At 34.0% G+C, this 20,188-nt stretch overlaps 1 protein-coding gene across 6 annotated transcripts in view; it reads left to right on the top strand.

The window, feature by feature from the left end:
• TRAPPC13 (trafficking protein particle complex subunit 13) overlaps positions 1 to 20,169 on the top strand; it is a 35,595-nt gene extending 15,426 nt beyond the window's left edge. The window contains exons 5-13 of one of the 6 annotated variants that reach the window (XM_019982818.2): positions 1,364 to 1,491; positions 4,434 to 4,506; positions 6,625 to 6,669; positions 10,171 to 10,188; positions 12,023 to 12,156; positions 13,383 to 13,581; positions 14,731 to 14,831; positions 18,284 to 18,431; positions 18,557 to 20,169. In XM_019982818.2, coding sequence (XP_019838377.2) covers positions 1,364 to 1,491; positions 4,434 to 4,506; positions 6,625 to 6,669; positions 10,171 to 10,188; positions 12,023 to 12,156; positions 13,383 to 13,581; positions 14,731 to 14,831; positions 18,284 to 18,431; positions 18,557 to 18,664 — 954 coding nt within the window. In that variant the 3' untranslated portion in view covers positions 18,665 to 20,169. The other 5 variants (XM_019982817.2, XM_019982820.2, XM_019982819.2 and 2 more) reach the window with 5 other exon arrangements.
• Positions 20,170 to 20,188: the final 19 nt, after the last annotated feature.

Genomic DNA, 20,188 nt, shown 5'->3' with positions numbered 1-20,188 from the left:
TGTGACTTAATGTGATCTTTGCTTTATCTGTATTTTTCTTGACACTTGCCTTGAAGTTTTATCATAATTTCATTATTTGACAAACCTTTATTAATTACTTACTGTGTGCCAGGCACCATGTTATAGCAGTGAAGAAGAGAACACAAGAGGTTCCTACTTCAATGCTGCTGCTGCTGCTAAGTCGCGCCAGTCGTGTCCGACTCTGTGCGACCCCCACAGACTGCAGCCCATCAGGCTCCCCCGTCCCTGGGATTCTCCAGGCAAGAACACTGGAGTGGGTTGCCATTTCTTCCTCCGATGCATGAAAGTAAAAAGTGAAAGTGAAGTCGCTCAGTCGTGTCCGACTCTTAGCGACCCCATGGACTGCAGCCTACCAGGCTCCTCCATCCATGGGATTTGCCAGGCAAGAGTACTGGAGTGGGATGCCATTGCCTTCTCAATAGACCATTTTTGGTAGGGGAGATGGAAAGAAACAGGTGGGCAAAAAATCATAAGGTAATTACAGGTGGTAATAAATGTTACAAAAGAAATTAGCAGGGAATGTGGTAGAAAGTAACTTAGTGGGGGCAGGTTGCTAAGTTAGAGAAACTGGTTCTTTCTTAGTTGATGACTTTAATGTTGATCTCTACTTCTGCAAATCAGTTGGTTTCTGACTTCTAATGTTGTTTTGAATGATTGTTTACCTTTTAGTGCTATATACTAACACGTGTACACATCTGTATATGTTTCTGTAATATCCATCTGTCTATATATAAATTTTAAAACCATAGGTTCATATGGATGCCCCAAATTCCAGTCCAGTACCAAAGGTTTCATTGTAGCCTTCTCACTTTTCTTATTTGTACTTTTTTGTCCCCAAAGGTCAGAAACCTGTCTCTTGCTACCCATAATGTATATGTTTTTTGTTTAATCCTGGTATACACATAGAAGTTTTAAAATTGCTAATCTGTACCCTTGCCAAAAAGCAGATGTTCAAGAGTAAAACATTTGTATGCCATTCTTTTTGTTTTTAGCTTTTGTTTGCCAAACGTAAATTGGTTCTTACTTTTCCTTTGCCCTTGGTATGGTTGTGTTCATTTGCAGTAGTTAGGTTCATTCGATGCTGTATGGATTCCATTTTGGATTCCCCCTACTTCATGGCTGATTTATTTATTTTCACATGTGCGTTTGTATGAACCATTACTCTTTTCTAAGCATCAGAGAAATGTGACATCTCTACAGAGAGATGTGTACAGAGAAGTGTCACTCTCCTTTCATCCCTACTGCCTTGCTTGCTCCTGTTCCCCTATTCCTTCTACCCATACTCACCCACAACCTGTAGGTAACCAAGTTCACTTGTATTTTATTCTCTCTTTCTTTCAAGGCTGATCTTCAGACAAGTTCTCAGCGTTTGAATCTTTCAGCCTCTAACGCTGCAGTGGCTGAACTTAAACCCGATTGTTGTATTGATGATGTCATACACCATGAAGTAAAGGAAATTGGAACACACATGTAAGAATTAGTTTTACTACATGTCAAAGGCTTTTACTTATAACAGCCTTTATCTGAAATTTTTGCTTTATTTCCACTCATTATCAAGCCTGAAAAATTACTTCAGAAGGAGTTTTATGTGCCATGTTTACATGTTTGCCAGAAACAGACTTTAAACAAAATGTTTATTGTGTAAGGGGAAAAAAATGTTCATTTATCTCTAGTTTTATTTTTGCATCTGCAGTCTGACTGAAAAATAAAAATCCATGCTGCAAACCTTTAAAACCCAGGTGGTACTCTAAAAATACTTTTACAGTATGTTTATTCTTTTGAAATGCTAACAACTGATGTTAATAACATTTATTTTTAAATTCACAGCTTTTCAGTTCTGGGTTTAACTATATAAATACACTCTATCCTGAGAGTTCAAAAGTAGAGAACCAAAATAAAACAAACTATGAGAGGAAAAAGAAATGTCAAATTCTGTATCCCTGGCCTGTGTAGGTATTTGAATGTGAATGCTCTGTTTTTCTTTGTCTGAGAGGCAAAAATGAACAATTCAGAGCCACCTAAAGTAATTTTAGATTTCTCTATCTGCCTTACCACTCCCACATATAGTTGATTCTCAAAGTCCTATTCTTGTTAATTATCTCTCAGTAGCTTCTCTTCATCTCTTCTTACATCACCATTTCTGTTTCTCTTTCTTGTCTTAAAGAAGTACATATAATATTATCTATCATTTAATAATAAAATAATAATTTTTATTTATATATATATAAATTTATATATTTATTATAATTATAATTTATTTATATATTTTATATATAATTATATATATAATAAATATATATTTATTTTATAATATAATAATATTTATTATAAAAGTGCCTCTGTTTAGGCACTTTTTAATGTATATTCTGGGCTTCCTTGGTGGCTCAGATCGTAAAGAGTCTGCCTGCAATGCAGGAGACCCAGGTTCGATTCCTGGGTCTGAAAGATCCTCTGGAGAAGAGAGTGACAACTCACTCCAGTTTGCTTGCCTGGAGAATCTCATGAGCAGAGGAGGCAATCCATGGGATTCCATAAAGTTAGACATGACTGAGCAACTAACACTAATACATATTCTGTGGTTGGTATAAGCTTTGGTGTCAGATTTTCTGGAATTCAGATGTTAGCTCAATCATTTATTTAACTATGTGGTCTTGAATAAGTCACCTAACACTTCAGTGATCTCCCATTACCCTTAGGAAATTCTGACTTTATATAGTTTTTGCAGAGCTCTCCATACCTAATCCTTAACAAATAGTCTCGTTCCACCTTTCATCATACTTCGCTCCTACTTTACACTGCAGTTATATTGGACTGTTTTACCTCTGAATTCCTCCACAACTTGAAATGTATTCTTCTCTTATAAAGGAATGCCTATGTCATTTTGTTTAGTTTAATTTTACTTCTTCAAATATTTTTCTATGTCTTTTGTACTTGAAATTATTCACTGAGTGCCTGCTGTTCCCATTAAAGTATGAATTCCACAAAGTTGGCTGTATCCTCAGAATTTAGCAGAGAAATAGTGGTCAATATTTGTTGAAATTGAGTTTATTGAAATGATAATAAATGTGTAAAATCCCCATTTTACAGAAAATGAGACTTTTGTAGAATTAAATAGCCAGTAAATAATGGCATGGAGCTCAAATCTAGCTTCAAAATCTGTACTTTGTTTCCAACCGTGAGTACTAGGAGAGCAGGTGTTGAGTTTTGATCAACTCTAAATCCCTAGCACCTAGTTTAGTACCAGGTACAAATATAAAAAAGAAATTAAATTACCTATAATGTCACCTCCTAGCATAACCACTATTAAGATATTGGTATACTTCAGTCTTTTTATGTGTATATATAACAGATATGTATAAATAAATAATATTTTGTAAAATTGTGATAAAATTACCCCATGGCTTTATCTTTTTTAATGCACCAAGAACATTTTCCCACTTGAGTCAGTATTCTTTGAAAAGATTCTTAAAATGATTTTATCTACACAGTTGGACCATGTACTGTAATTTGTTTACTCTGATGTTAAACTTTCCACTTGTTCAGTTATAAATAACACAGTGATGAACACCTTAATATTTCCTGTGATAGATTACTTGAAATGGGTTTACTATAGGAGCATATAAGCATTTTTAAGACTCCTTTCCTGAAGGATTGTTTTCTCAATTTTTATAACCAGTAGCAGTATAAAGAGATTCAGTTTCTCTAAACCCTCAACAACCCTGTTATTTCTTGGAAGGAATTTTTGCCAGATCTTAAGATGGGGAAAAATCTTACCTCATTATTGTAATTTGTAATTTGTTTTTTCAACTACTTGTAAGGGTGAACATTTTCATATTTTTGTTAGTATATCATGGTACTGTGATTTATATTCTTTTCTCCTATTTTGAGTGAGATACTAATGTTATGCCTACAAAGCTTGATATTGTTAGAAGCCTTTTATCCCAATATGTTGTCCTTTTTTAAATTTTGTTTTAGTGTCTTTGATTTATCCAGTTTGTAAATTTGTAGAGGTCATCCTTTCCATTGGATTTATATTAAAAAGCCTTTCCTCATCTTGGAATTTTTTTTTTTAATTTGTTATTTTCTTCTAGTTTATGTGAACTTATTTTTAATATTCAACTGTTTAGTTATCCTGGTGTTTATTTTGGATCATGCTTCACTTTTTGAAGAAAAAGTTTCTGACTCTGTCTTTAAAAATGGTATATCTTATTTTACTAATCATAGCTTTCTTGTTCATGGAAATATATCTATATCTACTGAAACTTTTTTTCCTGCTCTAGGCTCATTTGACTACACTTTCACATCATTGGTATATTTTCAAATTTGTTGATAGAGTTGAAATGTAGTAGATTAGGTATTAAAAAACAAAATTGAAAAGATTCAGAAATCATTAAGACATCTTTCTGTTTCAGCTTGGTGTGTGCAGTGAGTTACACGACTCAGAGTGGAGAAAAAATGTATTTTAGAAAATTCTTCAAGTTTCAGGTATTAAATCTGATGGTGGGAAATGGTGTTTAGGTGCCTTCCCCCTACCACCTCAGCCCCCAGGAAATTACAGCTATTTATCTGCAATAAAAACAGACTCCAAATAAAGCAAATACTCTTAATGTTTTTGAATTTGTCATGTTACTAGCAATCTAAAGTCAGACTAAGTTAAATAAAAACAGAAATTATCATTGGCAGTATAATGTTTTTATTTTAAAAAAAATTGTTTGGTTTTCATGCCTTGACAAAACATGCAAGAATCCAGAAGATGGATAAAATGACTATAAAGTCCAGACAAAATAAGTGTCAATAATATCAGATTTCTAAAGAAATATTTAAATGAAGGATTATTGATTTGGGTTAAGTGGACCAAGCTTCCTTCAGAGAAATCATGAGTCACTGAAATTGCAGTTAGAAGTTTTTATTAATACACAGTTTTCAAAGTCCATAATCAAAGAATAATTTAAAACCACTGTTTTAACGCATCCGTGTGTATGGATAGGGAAATGAGATGACCATATACAGTTATGTAGATTTAGATATGACACTGTATATATTTTTTACTCCTCTGTACGTGGAAGAAAAAGTACTATCGATAGGAAGAAAAAAATTATTATTGCTTTGTTGTTATTGCTTTTGTTATCACTCATCTGTTTAAGATTTTGCATGTCTTTTAAAAGAAAATAAAAGGTTTGATTGTTTATTTTGATAAATATACTTAGTGAAATATGTAGAGAAAAATACACAAACATATATGTGTTCAGTTTAACAAAATACTGTGAAGTGTAAATCCATATAACTCATGTAATTGTCACCCAGTAAAGAAATTATGGTAGCTTCTTTTAAAATGCCTTTGGGATTGTTTTTGTTTGTTTTTGTTTTTACAAGAATATTGCATATCCATTTGAAAAGTCTATTACAATTAAAATTGGAAAATGCCTTTGACAAGCATAAACCCAAGATTTAAAAAAAATAAGCAAAATAAATGGCCAACCAGCAGTGTAAGAGGGTTCCCTTTTCTCCACACCCTCTCCAGCATTTATTGCTTGTAGACTTTTGGATCACAGCCATTCTGACTGGCGTGAAATGGTACCTCATTGTGGTTTTGATTTGCATTTCTCTGATAATGAGTGATGTTGAGCATCTTTTCATGTGTTAGCCATCTGTATGTCTTCTTTGGGAAATGTCTATTTAGTTCTTTGGCCCATTTTTTGATTGGGTCGTTTATTTTTCTGGAATTGAGCTGCAAGGAGTTGCTTGTATATTTTTGAGATTAGTTGTTTGTCAGTTGCTTCATTTGCTACTATTTTCTCCCATTCTGAAGGCTGTCTTTTCACCTTGCTTATAGTTTCCTTTGTTGTGCAGAAGCTTTTAATTTTAATTAGGTCCCATTTGTTTATTTTTGCTTTTATTTCCAATATTCTGGGTGGTGGGTCTTAGAGGATCCTGCTGTGATTTATGTCGGAGAGTGTTTTGCCTATGTTCTCCTCTAGGAATTTTATAGTTTCTGGTCTTAAGTTTAGATCTTTAATCCATTTTGAGTTTATTTTGGTGTATGGTGTTAGAAAGTGTTCTAGTTTCATTCTTTTGTAAGTGGTTGACCAGTTTTCCCAGCACCACTTATTAAAGAGATTGTCTCTAGTAAGCCAGAAAGAAAAACACCAATACAGTATACTAATGCTTATATATGGAATTTAGAAATATGGTAATGATAACCCTGTATGCGAGACAGCAAAAGAGACACAGATGTATAGAACAGTCTTTTGGACTCTATGGGAGAGGGAGAGGGTGGGATGATTTGGGATAATGGCATTGAAACATGTATAATATCATATAAGAAACAAATCACCAGTCTAGGTTCGATGTAGGATACAGGATGCTTGGGGCTGGTGCACTGGGATGACCCAGAGGGATGGTACGGGGAGGAAGGATGGAGGGGGGTTCAGGATGGGGAGCATGTGTACACCCATGACGGATTCATGTTGATGTATGGCAAAACCAATACAATATTGTAAAGTAATTAACCTCCAATTAAAATAAATAAATTTAATTAAAAATAAATAAACAAATGGCCAAATGATAATAATCTTCTTTGATTGGTATGCTTTATTCAACTAGGTTCTCAAACCATTGGATGTGAAAACCAAATTTTACAATGCAGAGGTAAGTGTGAGCACCTAATGGGATTTCATGTTCAACATTAAGATCTTATCTGACTAAAATTCTCATGTATTATTTTTCTTTTCATATCAGAGTAAATTGCTGATATGACTACAAATTACTTGTGAAAAATGAGCATAAAGTTAAATCACAAGTGATTAATTTCACTGCAGATCTCTTTTAATCTGCTGTTTTCAATTTACATGGAATCAATATGCCTTGATTTTTATTCTCATTAACTTTGAGGCTTTCACCTCCTTTCATTAAATGATGACCCTATGCTTCCATTTAATAGTTGTTGTTCCTGTCTAAAAACATTAGCAATCTGTTAAATATTTATAAATGTTGTTGTGATATTGCAAAAATTGAAGTAGTAGATCTAAACCTGCAAAAAATATTTAATATTTATATAGAAAAATATTAAGTAGAACTCAATACATTAAATTCTTTGTCCTGAAAAGTCAGTGTGAGATTGCTAAGTTTAGTGAATGATTTGAATTTCTCCTTAGGAAAAACAAATTTGGCAAAAATATAGAAAAGAGTAACTTTTAGAATAGAAGATTATCTTCTGTTCTAACAAAAGATATAGAATATAATTTGTTATAAGGAAAAGGTTTAATTCTTGAATTTCTTTTACAAAATTCTATTTTATCCTGGTATCTAGAATTCCAGAAAAAACAGATTTCCTATTGGGCCTCTTACTCCCGAAAAGTCATGTGTTTCAGATCATAATGATAAACTCAGAGATATTCAAATATAGCATTTTGAAATGCAAATTATGTCTGTTACTCCAAAACCAGGTGATAAGAAATTTGTAGTCACATGTCAAATTTGATAATATTATTTTTACCATCAGCATCTCAGAGTTTTTATTCACTATAAAGTTTGTGCTACAGCTGGGCATACCAAAACATCTAAGATAAGGAACCTAACCCTGAAGTAAAAACCTATCAGGAGAAAAGAAAAAAGTGCATAAAATAAAAAAGTCACTAGTATAGTATATAGTGAGACTAGAAAGACTGGTACAAAAAAATGTGCTACAGGAACTCTGGGAATGAGATTCTGGAGTAGTCTAAGAAAGCTTCATGGTAAAGAAAGAGAACTGCCTCAGAGTCCAGAAGGAATAGGTGCTGGAAATGTAGTGTCAGAGCAGTGAAGGCGTTCCAAGCAGAGGTGCAAGTGGAACATTGAGTATGTAGTGAAGAGTATACATATCACTATTTGATGGCAGGATTCAGTCTCATCAAGGAGATTATTAGATGTTTAAAGAGTTGATGTTTCTTTGTGGGGAGGGATAGGAGAATTGGGATAATACATATTTGTTCTACCTTTTTTTGTTATTAGTAATATATGTACTTAAATAGTCTTAATTTATTATTTCGCTGGAAAAGATTTCATTCATAGTATGAGGGGAGATTGGTAACTATTCTATTAGAAAAAATAGTTTGGAAAATTAAAAACAAATATGTAGGTGGGTCTTTTTTTTCCTGTAACTGACTCCTAGGAAAGCACATACTAAACTATTTTAAGTTTTCTTTGTTGAAATGTGGTACATGAGGGTACTTGTCAAGTAGTTTCATCACACCAATATTAAGGGTGAGTTGCAAATTTTTTTAATTGCTAATAATTTCATAAATAACATAAAAGTAACATACTCCCCAAGAAAAAAAGGAAGAAACCCACAAGTTTACCACAGCAAAAAAGTAATTGGTTCTTCATTAACCAGTTTTCTCTTTCAGTCTTTACTCATTTGTATATAATATTCTGTTCTTATAATCATAGTAACAATTTTGCTTTTTCAATTAACATTACATATAGACATGATCTTTAATGTAGACTTTGCCAACAAACTTCAGCTAAAAAATTTTCATAAAATTCTGAATTTTGAAAGTGACATTTCTTTAAAAATGAGGAGTGAGCAAATAGCATTTAGGATCTTTCTAATACATTAGGTATTACCTATTAGGCAAACTAATACTGTCCTGCCTGTGGCATAAAGCAGATTCTTTTAACCCCAACTAGGAAATTTGGGAGTTAGTTAAGCATACTAGTTTCAATAGTTTATTACACTATTCCATAGACCTTACCTGACAACTATTGTTAGCCCCACATTTGTCGCAAACATGTTTTTTTATGCTGCATCTAAAAATACTATGTGAATTACCAAAAGGAAAACAAGTTTAAGAAAGCTTTGCTAGGGAAAAAAAATGATATAAGAAGCTAGGCTTCAAACCTTTGGTTACCTGCTGAGTATAGTGCTCTATGCAAGGTACTGAAGAGAAATAAATATAAACTGAAATCTTCCCTATCCTCATAGCACTTAGATTTAGTGGAGGAGACATAACAGTGCTTCCCTGGTGGCTCAGGCGGTAGAGTTTGCCTGCAGTACGGGAGGCCCAGGTTCAATCACCTGGGCGGGGAAGATCCCCTGGAGAAGGAAATGGCAACCCATTCCAGTATTCTTGCCTGGAAAATCTCATGGACAGAGGAGCCTGGTGGGCTACAATCCATGGGGTCACAAAGAGTCGGACATGACTGAAGTGACTTAGCACTTGATATGACTTGATATCACAGTGTAAGCACCCCCACCCACCCTGATCATGAAGTGTACTTATACTCTGGGAACATAGGTGAAAAATGATTTCCAGCTTGATGTTTGATGAAAGAGCTGACATTTGAGATGGCCCATGGGAAATAAGCAACTTTAGCTGCTGCTGCTAAGTCGCTTCAGTTGTGTCCAACTCTGTGGGACCCCATAGACGGCAGCCCACCAGGCTCCCCCGTCCCTGGGATTCTCCAGGCAACCCAACTGGAGTGGGTTGCCATTTCCTTCTCCAATGCATGAAAGTGAAAAATGAATGTGAAGTTGCTCAGTCGTGTCCAACTCTTAGCAACCCCATGTACTGCAGCCTACCAGGCTCCTCCATCCTTGGGATTTTCCAGGCAAGAGTACTGGAATAGGGTGCCATTGCCTTCTCCAACTTTAGCTATATATATATATATATATATATGAAAAGAAGACGAACTATGAAATCTGTTAACTCTCAATTGTTTGAAGTGGTCTAGTTCAGCATTCCCTGAAGTGTAACATCCCATTATTAGATAAATTTAGAAGAAGCTATATAGTATCTGTCCTGAATGTGGCAGATATTTGTATACCCATCCTAAGTAATCTATGAAGAATTACAAAGTGGTAAGAATTTAAAGAATTATAAAGGCACGGGATATGCCTCTCTCCCCTAAAGTATGCCCTTGAGTATTTGCTCCTGTTTAAGTGTTCACCTGCAGTGTTCTTTCTATTCATTTAACCTTAGCATTTTCACCTTTTTAGAAAAATGATTTGTCATATTTCTTTGTGTTACTTTCTGTTTACGTCCTTGTTTTACTAATGCTGTCTTGTTTAGTAAATTTAAAAAATGCAGAAATGCATTTAATTTTAAAGTTATTCTTTTCCTTTAACATTTAATCTGATTTTTCTAATTTTTCTTTTTATTTTTCCATTAGAGTGACCTCAGTTCTGTGGTAATTTGATTTTTTATTATAAATTTATATGCTTTTCTTACTTACCACTTTTTGACTTTGCCTAATTAATCTCTCCATACAAAACATAGTGGAAAAACAAAGTTAGTTGTGAATATACTTATGTGACTTTGAAAATATGTATATAATTTGTACTTTTTATATTATATTGATTGTCTTATTATATGAGAAAGTATACGTCAAAGACTAAATTGTCATATTGAAACAATTATATTCTTATATTAGTGTGTTTTCTGTAGTATTTTTAAAAGAGGCCTTGTTAGCCTTGTTTAAATAGCCTTCGAATTTTCAACGTCTTAACATAAAATATCCTGTGATCCTTCACATCTTTGAATGAACTGTGTAGTTGAAATTCATCTTCAAATGCACAGTGGTTTTAGTCTTAATTCTGGGTCAGGTAAAGATGGCCCTTTAACAGTAAACTGAAGAAAATTAAATTTTCCCAAGTTGGTTAAAATCATATTTTCAAATTTCTAATATAAGCAACATTTGCTTATAAATTATATACACAATAAAAACTGTCTTAGCACTGAATTCTTAATTTTTTAAGTGTCAAGTAACTTTATACTAACTGTTCAAACTAACTTAATTTTCCATTATGCTGCTTGTTTTTCCTTTCATTTTATCTAAGCTCTTCTAAACTTATGCAGAAATTGAATTTTTAAATTTGAAATGTGGGTCTATGGTTATTTTTTTTAAGCAATGGATTGATGGGATATATTTACTTTTTGTTTTTTTGAGAAAAAATAAAATGCTGTTGAATGTGTACTTTCTTTTAAACTGATAAATCATTGTATTTCTATTTTATTAGGGCACATGTACCCAGGACAAAATAATAATATATTAAATTATAATTCCATCATTATAATTTGCAAATAATTTCCATTTTTATGGATTTAGTGTTAAAAAAGCCAAGTGCCAACATTTTTTGGTCATAGTTTATTTTATTTCTGTATATATATTACTATGAAACTTTTTGAATAAAGTAATTCTAGAATATCCTTAGTATACCATTTTATATATGTTTGTATCAAAAAAGAGGCAAGTTGTCTGTTATCCTGCGATTATATACCCCCCAAAATAACAAAATAGCATAAAAGAATGTTTAGCATAATTAGGGAATTTTAAAAATTATGTAAAAGTACATATGTAATTACCCCATGACTGAAATACTGCTGTATCTGTCAGTAAGACTACAAAGTACCTTTTGATTTAAAAACTCAAAGATTTCAAGTATAACTCACTTTTTTTTTTGCCCTGAATATACACTTAACAATAAACTGGGGAATCACTAATGAACACTAAAATAATTGCTTTATAAAGTTAAATCCTATAAGATTATAAAATAGATTATTCACTATACTATCTAATTTGAAATAATAATGAAAATTAAGTTAAATTATGCTGAAATAGTATAACAAAGACCTAATTATCTTAACACATTTCTGAAATGCTAAGTGCACAGGTGTATTCATTATCCTAGATTGCATTTTCACATTTGAATAACTTACCAGAAATTTTAAGATATATGTGAATGAAATTCCAGTTAAACATTTTTGGATGTCAATTCAAAAAAATATTATAGTTATCCCCCATCCATTGTTTGATAACTTATCAGTTGACTAACACTTGACTTTGCCCCTGTTAATTATGTTAGGATAAAGATTTCTTTTCTTGCATTAATTATGATAACTTTGATTTGCAGGCATGAACTAATCACATTTATGGTTAATGTTTTTTCTTCAAATAAATTAGATATTGTTGTTGAGGTAAATACTTTAAACACCATCATACTTTGGTGGATTTTTTTTTTCAGACTGATGAAGTATTTCTTGAAGCCCAGATTCAGAATATTACAACCTCACCTATGTTTATGGAGAAAGTTTCATTGGAGCCATCTATAATGTACAATGTAGCAGAATTAAATTCAGTCAACCAAGCTGGAGAATGGTAAATATGAATTGTGAACTATTTGTTTTTATTTTAAAAGACATGAACTTTTCTATCATTGTTACTCTTGGGTGATTTATGATTTTTTTAATTAACAGACTTTATTTTAGAAGAGAATTTTTAAATTTATAGAAAAATTTATCAGAAAGTGCAGCGTTCTCATGCGCCCTCCCCACTTACAGGGCCCCATACTGTTTATATTTTAACTTGGTGCATTTTTTACAATCAGCGAATCAGTATTGATACTTACTATTAACTAAAATCCAGTTTACATTCGTGTTCACTTTCTGTGTTGTGCATTCTATGAGTTTTGACAAATGTAATGACATAGCCATCATGACTTTACCTTTTAAAATAATTTCACTGCCCTTAAATTCTCTCATGGTCCATCAGCTCTCCCTTCACATAAAAATAAGATCTTTACCATTTGTACCTGGAGCACTTATTCTTTCAATTTTCATAGTAACTCAGATAAATATGGAACATTTCATCCTTTATCCTGCAAATGATAGAATTGAGACATGGGAAGGAACGATGGAAAAGTTAGAGTGAACAGTAAGTTTCAAGATGGTGTATTCCCTCAACATCAAAAGGAGCGAGCATAGGAATAGATGATTTAATTTTTTACAAAAATGAAATACACATCTATGAGTAATTTATAAAAAGAATAAATAAATGTAAGATCAACATTAATATATATAAGAAGGTAATAGCTGGAGAAATACCTGATTTTATTAATCAAGAATGGAAATTTTACTTTTATTATGTTAGAATACAGTAAAGTGTGTAGCCTCTCATACCCCCACAGAGGAAAACAATATTTTTCCCCTCTTTGCCTGATCCTTTTATTCATTTGAAAATGATTCCTTAGTTTAGGGTATGTTTGTTTATTTTTGTTCATAATTTTAGAGAAAAGGGACAAGATACTGAAGGTTCTGATTTCTGTTGCATTTTTTCAGTTAACTGATATACGTCCAATACTTTAGATAATATATTGCATTCTATTATAAAGAATCTGAAGATTTTCCTATCAACTGAAAAAAATTAAAGAAAAATAAGTCCTCTCAGTTCAAGTTCTTTTCATTTGTATTGAAACCACTGACCTGTTGTATTCTAGATCTTTGGATGGTAGATCATTCAGGTCCTATCCAAAGGAACCATCACAGCCATGGTTTTTCTTTTAAAAGATTCTAGAGAATTTTTCCATCTCTGTCTTCACCCCTCAGTGTAACTACATTTGGGTCAAGAGCATATTTGCAGCCGATGGATACACGCCAGTACTTATACTGCCTAAAACCCAAGAAGGAGTTTGCAGAAAAAGCAGGCATCATTAAGGGAGTAACGGTAATTGGAAAATTGGATATAGTATGGAAAACAAATCTAGGTGAAAGGGGAAGATTACAGACCAGCCAACTTCAAAGAATGGTGAGTCTAGAGAAAACACTGAAGGGGGTTTTGGCATGTTGGAGATTCAGATAGTTAGAACAAGTTAAATTCCCCTAGGTCTGTCACTAAAATCAGAGCACTATAAAAGGCATTAATATTACCAGAGAATAAAAGACAAATAATTTCACTGATACCTAGGTAGAAAATTGGTATTGATATGAATAGGAAATGTTCAGATGTTAATTTATCCATCGTACATGGCTTTCTACCATGTAAAGAACTTTTTTACTTTACCAAACAAATTAAAATAACTATATATCAGTTGTTTCCTCATATGGTAATTCATGCTCATTGTTTGTTTTTTTTTCTTCATTTTTTTTCATGCTCATTGTTATCTGACTTCCACTATATTAGAGTTATCTCTTTCTTTTTGCAATGTTTTGGAACTCTTGGATTTATACTGTATTTACCTACTCAGTTCATTCTTTTTTTAAAGATGTTTAAAATGTCAGTTATCTGAAACTCATGTGAGTCCCACTCAAATTATCTTGTAAACACTGGTTGGATACTTTATCTAATTTCTACTCTGAGAGTATGGATAGCGACCAGCCTTCTTTTTCTTGTGCTAGTGAAAATATGCTACAGAATCCTCTATTTATACTGAATATTACCTGCTGAGATACGTTCTAAAATTTACTTTTACTATTTGAGGTAAAAATTGAAAAAAGATACCACTGGGCCTAGTTTAAAACATAGCCATTAGCTATCATGCTGTCATGGCATTTTGATTCTACTGTCTGTCCATATCAGTGAATCTTGTAGAACAGACACGATTTGCTTCTTCAGTGTCTTCCATTTATTTCAGTGTCTTCCTCTACCTGTTTAGGCAATAACCTCACCTATGCAGAGTTATGTTTCTTTAAGCTACAGTAAGTATCTTTGGAACAGCTTCCCCTTAGATCAGACTCCCTGAAATTGCTTTACTATTTGCCTATGAGACTCATTTCAACTTTACTAAACATGGAGTAATTATAACAAAAACAGTCAGAGTCTCTAGTGCTATTTTTCAATAGTAGCAGCAAAAGAAGTTAGAATGGATAACAGTAGGACTGTGGTACTCTTTTAAAATGGAAAGGTTTTTATAATAGATATAATAGATGTATATTAACTATATTTCTTTTCTCATAGGCTCCAGGTTATGGAGATGTTAGGTTGTCTTTGGAGGCAATCCCAGATACTGTAAACCTTGAAGAACCTTTTCATATTACTTGTAAAATAACAAACTGCAGGTAATGCCAATATTTGTGGATGGATATCCTTTCATTTTTACCTAAGAGACTTCTTAAAGCTTTTTTTTTTTTACAAGCACATTGTTTTATTATTATTTTTTTGAGTTGCCAAATGGTTTTTTGTTTTTTTTTTACTTTACAATATTGTATTGGTTTTGCCATACATCAACATGCATCCACCACGGGTGTACACGTGTTCCCCATGCTGAACCCCCCTCCCACCTCCCTCCCCATACCATCCCTCTGGGTCATCCCAGTGCACCAGCCCCAAGCTTCCTGTATCAAACCTGGACTGGTGATTCACTTCTTATATGATATTATACATGTTTTAATGCCATTCTCCCTAATCATCCCTGCCTCCCTCTCCCACAAAGTCCAAAAGACTGTTCTATACATCTGTGTCTCTTTTGCTATCTCACATACAGGGTTTTTGTTACCATCTTTCTAAATTCCATATATATGCGTTAGTATACTGTATTGGTGTTTTTCTTTCTGGCTTACTTCACTCTGTATAATAGGCTCCAGTTTCAAACATCTCATTAGAACTGATTCAAATGTATTGTTTTTAATGGCTGAGTAATACTCCATAGTGTGTATGTACCACAGCTTTCTTTTAAATATGCTATCTTCTTGTAAGTTTCCTCTTGCTACGTAGTCTTCTCTGATATTGCCATTGAATACTATAAAGTTCTTCATCTGGTAGCTAACATTACATATTTTAGAGGTCCTACCCTATTAGGTCCTACCCTATTTATTTCTGTACCTGTGAGGTAGGTATTAATTATTCACATTCTTTGCAAGAGCAAGCTAACTCAGAGCTTGTGGCTTATTCAGTCTCAGAGAGCTAGAAAAGATGGGATCAGAGTTTGAAACCAGTGTATTTGACTTCAAGGTCCGTGTTCATTTCATTGTTTACACTCCTTTCATACTTCAGATTACTAAACATGAACTAGTAGGTTCTTACGGAATAATACATTATAGATTTACTGTAATAAGATAGATTTTTCTGAGCCATATTTATACCTGAGCCGTATCTTTAGTATTAAGAAACTAAAAAGTACTTATGAATTTAATATAAGGGATAGCCATAGACTGGAAAACAGGACTTTGATAATAGAGTATAATCTAGCTATTGGGAAGCAAAGAGCATAGGGTTTTGAGGCCAGAAAAACCTAGGATTAAATCCCAGTCCTATCACTGCTGCTCCTTGTAGTACTATTTGGTGCGTTCACGCTAAGTCGTTTCAGTTGTATCTGGCTCTTTGCAGCCCTATGGACCTTAGCCCGCCAGGCTCTTCTGTCCATGGGATTCTCCAGGCAAGAATACTGGAGTGGGTTGCCATTGGGGCATTTTGATATCACAGTAATGAATCCAAATCATCATAGTCTGAATGTATAATCCTTTTTAATTCTATATCCCTTTACAACTTTATGGTATTAGGAAGATAAGCATTTATCCTTCAAAATTACAAAATACGTACTTACCCTGTGATGCTTCCTAGACCTTCTCACACATAATCATAGCAAATTGTAATATAGTTTTTTTGTGATACTGATATATTTCTATAGTTAATCACTAGTCTCTTCTGTATTGGATTGCAAATAATTTAAGGGAAGAGATCATGTCTTACCAGCATTATAAGTGCAGTGCCTGCCACATCATAGGAGCTCAGTAAAAAACACACACAGGATAAAGAGTTTGTGCTACATGTACCCTTTATGGGTCTGCTTTTGGATTATTTGTTTTGTGTGTTTTGAGTTATAAAAAATCAGTTATTCACCAAATGACAAAATGCTGTAACAAATAAAGAAATAACAGTTTGAGTATTCACTTTACCTTTTGGTAATTCAAAAAAGTTTTCTAAAAAGCATTTATTTCTTAGATCTTCAGTTTCTTCATCTATAAAAATGGGATTACTGCCAACCCACAACACACACAGACACATACCTGGGATCTGCTCTTACTGGATCTTTGTGGAATGTAATGAGGAAAGTCATGCATTGCACCTAAACTGGGCTGTGGCGCACACTGAACATTTCAAATTTTAGCGGGGAGACAGAGACACATAAAAGCTAAGTATCGTTAAATCAATACATCTAAAGTTCAAGTTTAAATTTAAATTTTAAATGAGTATTTTAAAATGTGGAGCCAACTAAGGAGAGAAAAAGAGTTGAAAGAGTTGAAAGTAAGTCAAGCATGGTGGTAGAGTAGCAGACCATTTTTAATTATGAAACTTTTGGTTTTAAGAACAATGCACATACTTTCACTAAAAGTGTTTTTTTAACTTAACAAGTTTAATTGAACTGGTGGTATAAATTATAAGGAGAAGTAGTCTTTTTCATGTCAAGTGAATACCTGAATAGTTTTACTTGTAAATCTTGCCCGTCATTTGCTATGTTATCTGCGTGGTAAGGGCTTCCAAGGTGCCTCAGTGGGTAAAGAATCTGCCTGCAGTGCAGGAGACACAGGTTTGTCAGGAAGATCCCTGGAGGAGGGCACAGCAACCCACTCCAGTATTTTTGCCTGGAGAATCCCATGGACAGAGAAGCTTGGCAGGCTACAGTCTATAGGGTCACAAAGAGTCGGACACAACTGAAGCGACTGAGCACACACTGCATGGTAAAGGAACGTAGATTAAATAGAAAAAGCACTGGACCAGCCTCAGTTTTTCATTCTCTTTCCTATGCTATGCTAAGTCACGTCCGTCGTACCCAACTCTGTGCGACCCCATAGACGGCAGCCCACCAGGCTCCCCCGTCCCTGGGACTCTCCAGGCAAGAACACTGGAGTGGGTTGCCATTTCCTTCTCCAGTGCATGAAAGTGAAAAGTGAAAGTGAAGTCGCTCAGTTGTGTCTGACCCTCAGCAATCCCATGGACTGCAGCCCTCCAGGCTCCTCCATCCATGGGATTTTCCAGGCAAGAGTACTGGAGTGGGGTGCCATTGCCTTCTCCGATTCTGTTTCCTACAGAGTATCTAACAGAAATAGGAAGGATGCATAGCAACAAGATTAGACACAGATATCTGGAAGTCTCCCAGAGAAATGGCAAAACTCTTTTTAACAGATCAGCATCAGGGAGCCAGTGTTCAATACAGAACCAGAAGGCCTCCATCCAGACAGGCAGATTAGTCTCAGTGCCACTGTAAACTCCAGAACAAAACCGTGTCCTTTGATTTTCCTGATTCTAAGTGAAATAAAAACGATATGATAGATTTTCATTTCTGTTCCTGGTTTGCAGCTGGATACCATGAAAAGAAATTCACTGGCAATAGTGATTTAGAAACATCGCAGTATCCCCTTTGTGAAAAGAACAAGATTTATTCCTGTTTTTCTGATTCCTCCAGCAGTGAAAGAACGATGGATCTTGTTTTCAAAGTGTGATTTAGAAATATTGCGGTATCCCTTTGTGAAAGGAACAAGATTTATTCCTATTTTTCTGATTCCTCCAGCAGTGAAAGAACAATGGATCTTGTTTTGGAAATGTGCAATACCAATTCTATCCACTGGTGTGGCATTTCAGGAAGACAACTTGGAAAGCTCCATCCAAGTTCCTCTCTCTGCCTTGCCCTCACACTACTGTCTTCAGTACAAGGACTGCAAGTATGCTATCTCTTCAGTAATTTCAGTATTTAGGGGCTATTAACCCATAGTCATTTATTATATCCATTCTTTCTCTGGTCATCACCAATGAATGAAAACTTGGGTCTGTGTTTTTCTCTCAATAGAGCGTCTCCGGCTTAAGACTAACAGACACATTCTTAAAGAGAACATATGAATACGATGACATCGCACAAGTCTGTGTGGTATCTTCGGCCATTAAAGTGGAAAGTTGAAGAAAATGTCCAATGTTACACTTTTCATTGAGTTACCCAGAATTTTCTGTATTTTTGTCACCTTTGTAAAATGATCAACAGTAAAAATAAGTATGTTATTTAAATTTCTTTCCTATAAAAGTTAAAATATTAAATGTTTTGAAAAGAACCATCTACTGATTTTATCTTGTGAGTTATATTCCAAATGAACATTTGTATATTTTCTGCACATGTGATTTTGTTTCACTTTAAATGACGATTGGACTTTATTCCCCAAAAGCTCTACATTTGAGGCCATGTGTCCCTAGCAGGTATCTTGAACAATGGTCAGTAAACTTTTCATGTAAAGGGCCAGGTACTGCATATGTTAGACCTTGCAGGCCCCGAGGTTTCTGCTGAAACTACTCTGCGGTTGTAATACAAAAGCAGCCAGTAGGCTCTAGTGACTCAGACAGTAAAGAATCTGCCTGCAGTGGAGGCGACCCAGGTTCAATCCCTGGGCAGGCAGATCCCCTGGAGAAGGGAATGGCTACCCACTCCCGTATTCTTTCCTGGAGAATTCAATGGACAGAGGGGCCTGGTAGGCTATAGTCCATGGGGTTGCAAAGGGTCAGAAACAACCGAGCAACTTTCACTTTAGGCAAAAATTGTACCACAGCATTTGCAAAAACAAGCAGCTGGCCGGACTTGACCTGCAGGCCACAGTTTGCTGACCTCAATCTAGAAGATACAGTTGTTTTTTAAAACTTTAGAATTCTCATCTTACTTTATTTAGGAGTATTTTCGTTAACACCAGCTTTTTCCTCAGTCAACAAAAAAAGTTTAAAACAACTGTGGTGGTCCTCATATAATCTTGTATTTGCTAACGGTATGAATTTTTCTAGTTGTTTTCAAAATTATCATATTGACATCTGTATTTTTGTGTGCATACAAACAGAAATGTTTAACTTTCAGTTACTAAAAGCAGATAAGAATTGGTTTTATTTCTTAAACTGTCAATTACTCAGATAACTCTAAGCTAAGAAGCCTGATCATTTTCTAATTCTAAGCCAAGAAAGTCCTGTTTTTTCCCATTGAAAAATAAACCACTTTTTTTTAAGGCATACTTAAAGGATTTCCAGCTTCTGATACTTGATTTTGAACTCTACATCATGTATTATTATTACAAAACTGTTTCTGCATGTAATCACATTAATTTACTTACGTCATATACAAAACAGTGAGGAAATTAAGACTATAAACAACTTTGCAACATGGATGTAATAAAAGTTTCAATACTTTGAAACAAAAACTAATGCTGTTAAATAAAAACTTAAGTTGAAATTCAAGCGTGTGTATATAACTGCTTAAATGTAAATGCATTAAGTCAAATACAAAAATTGTTTTTTCTTAAATGCATAATTATTTATTGCCATGACAAATTGTTTGGTCCAAAATGAAAGCTGTATTCTGAATGAGATTTGCCCTTAAATTGAAGAGGTAATTAATGAAACGTCCGTGCAAAATAAAGTGCAAGCAGTGTAAAATTGTCTTTGTCCAAAGACA

Source organism: Bos indicus, chromosome 20 (genome assembly GCF_029378745.1).
Source record: "Bos indicus isolate NIAB-ARS_2022 breed Sahiwal x Tharparkar chromosome 20, NIAB-ARS_B.indTharparkar_mat_pri_1.0, whole genome shotgun sequence".
Lineage (NCBI taxonomy): Eukaryota > Metazoa > Chordata > Mammalia > Artiodactyla > Bovidae > Bos > Bos indicus.
Note: the sequence above shows the minus strand (reverse complement) of the source record. Positions and strands in the feature narration are given on the sequence as shown.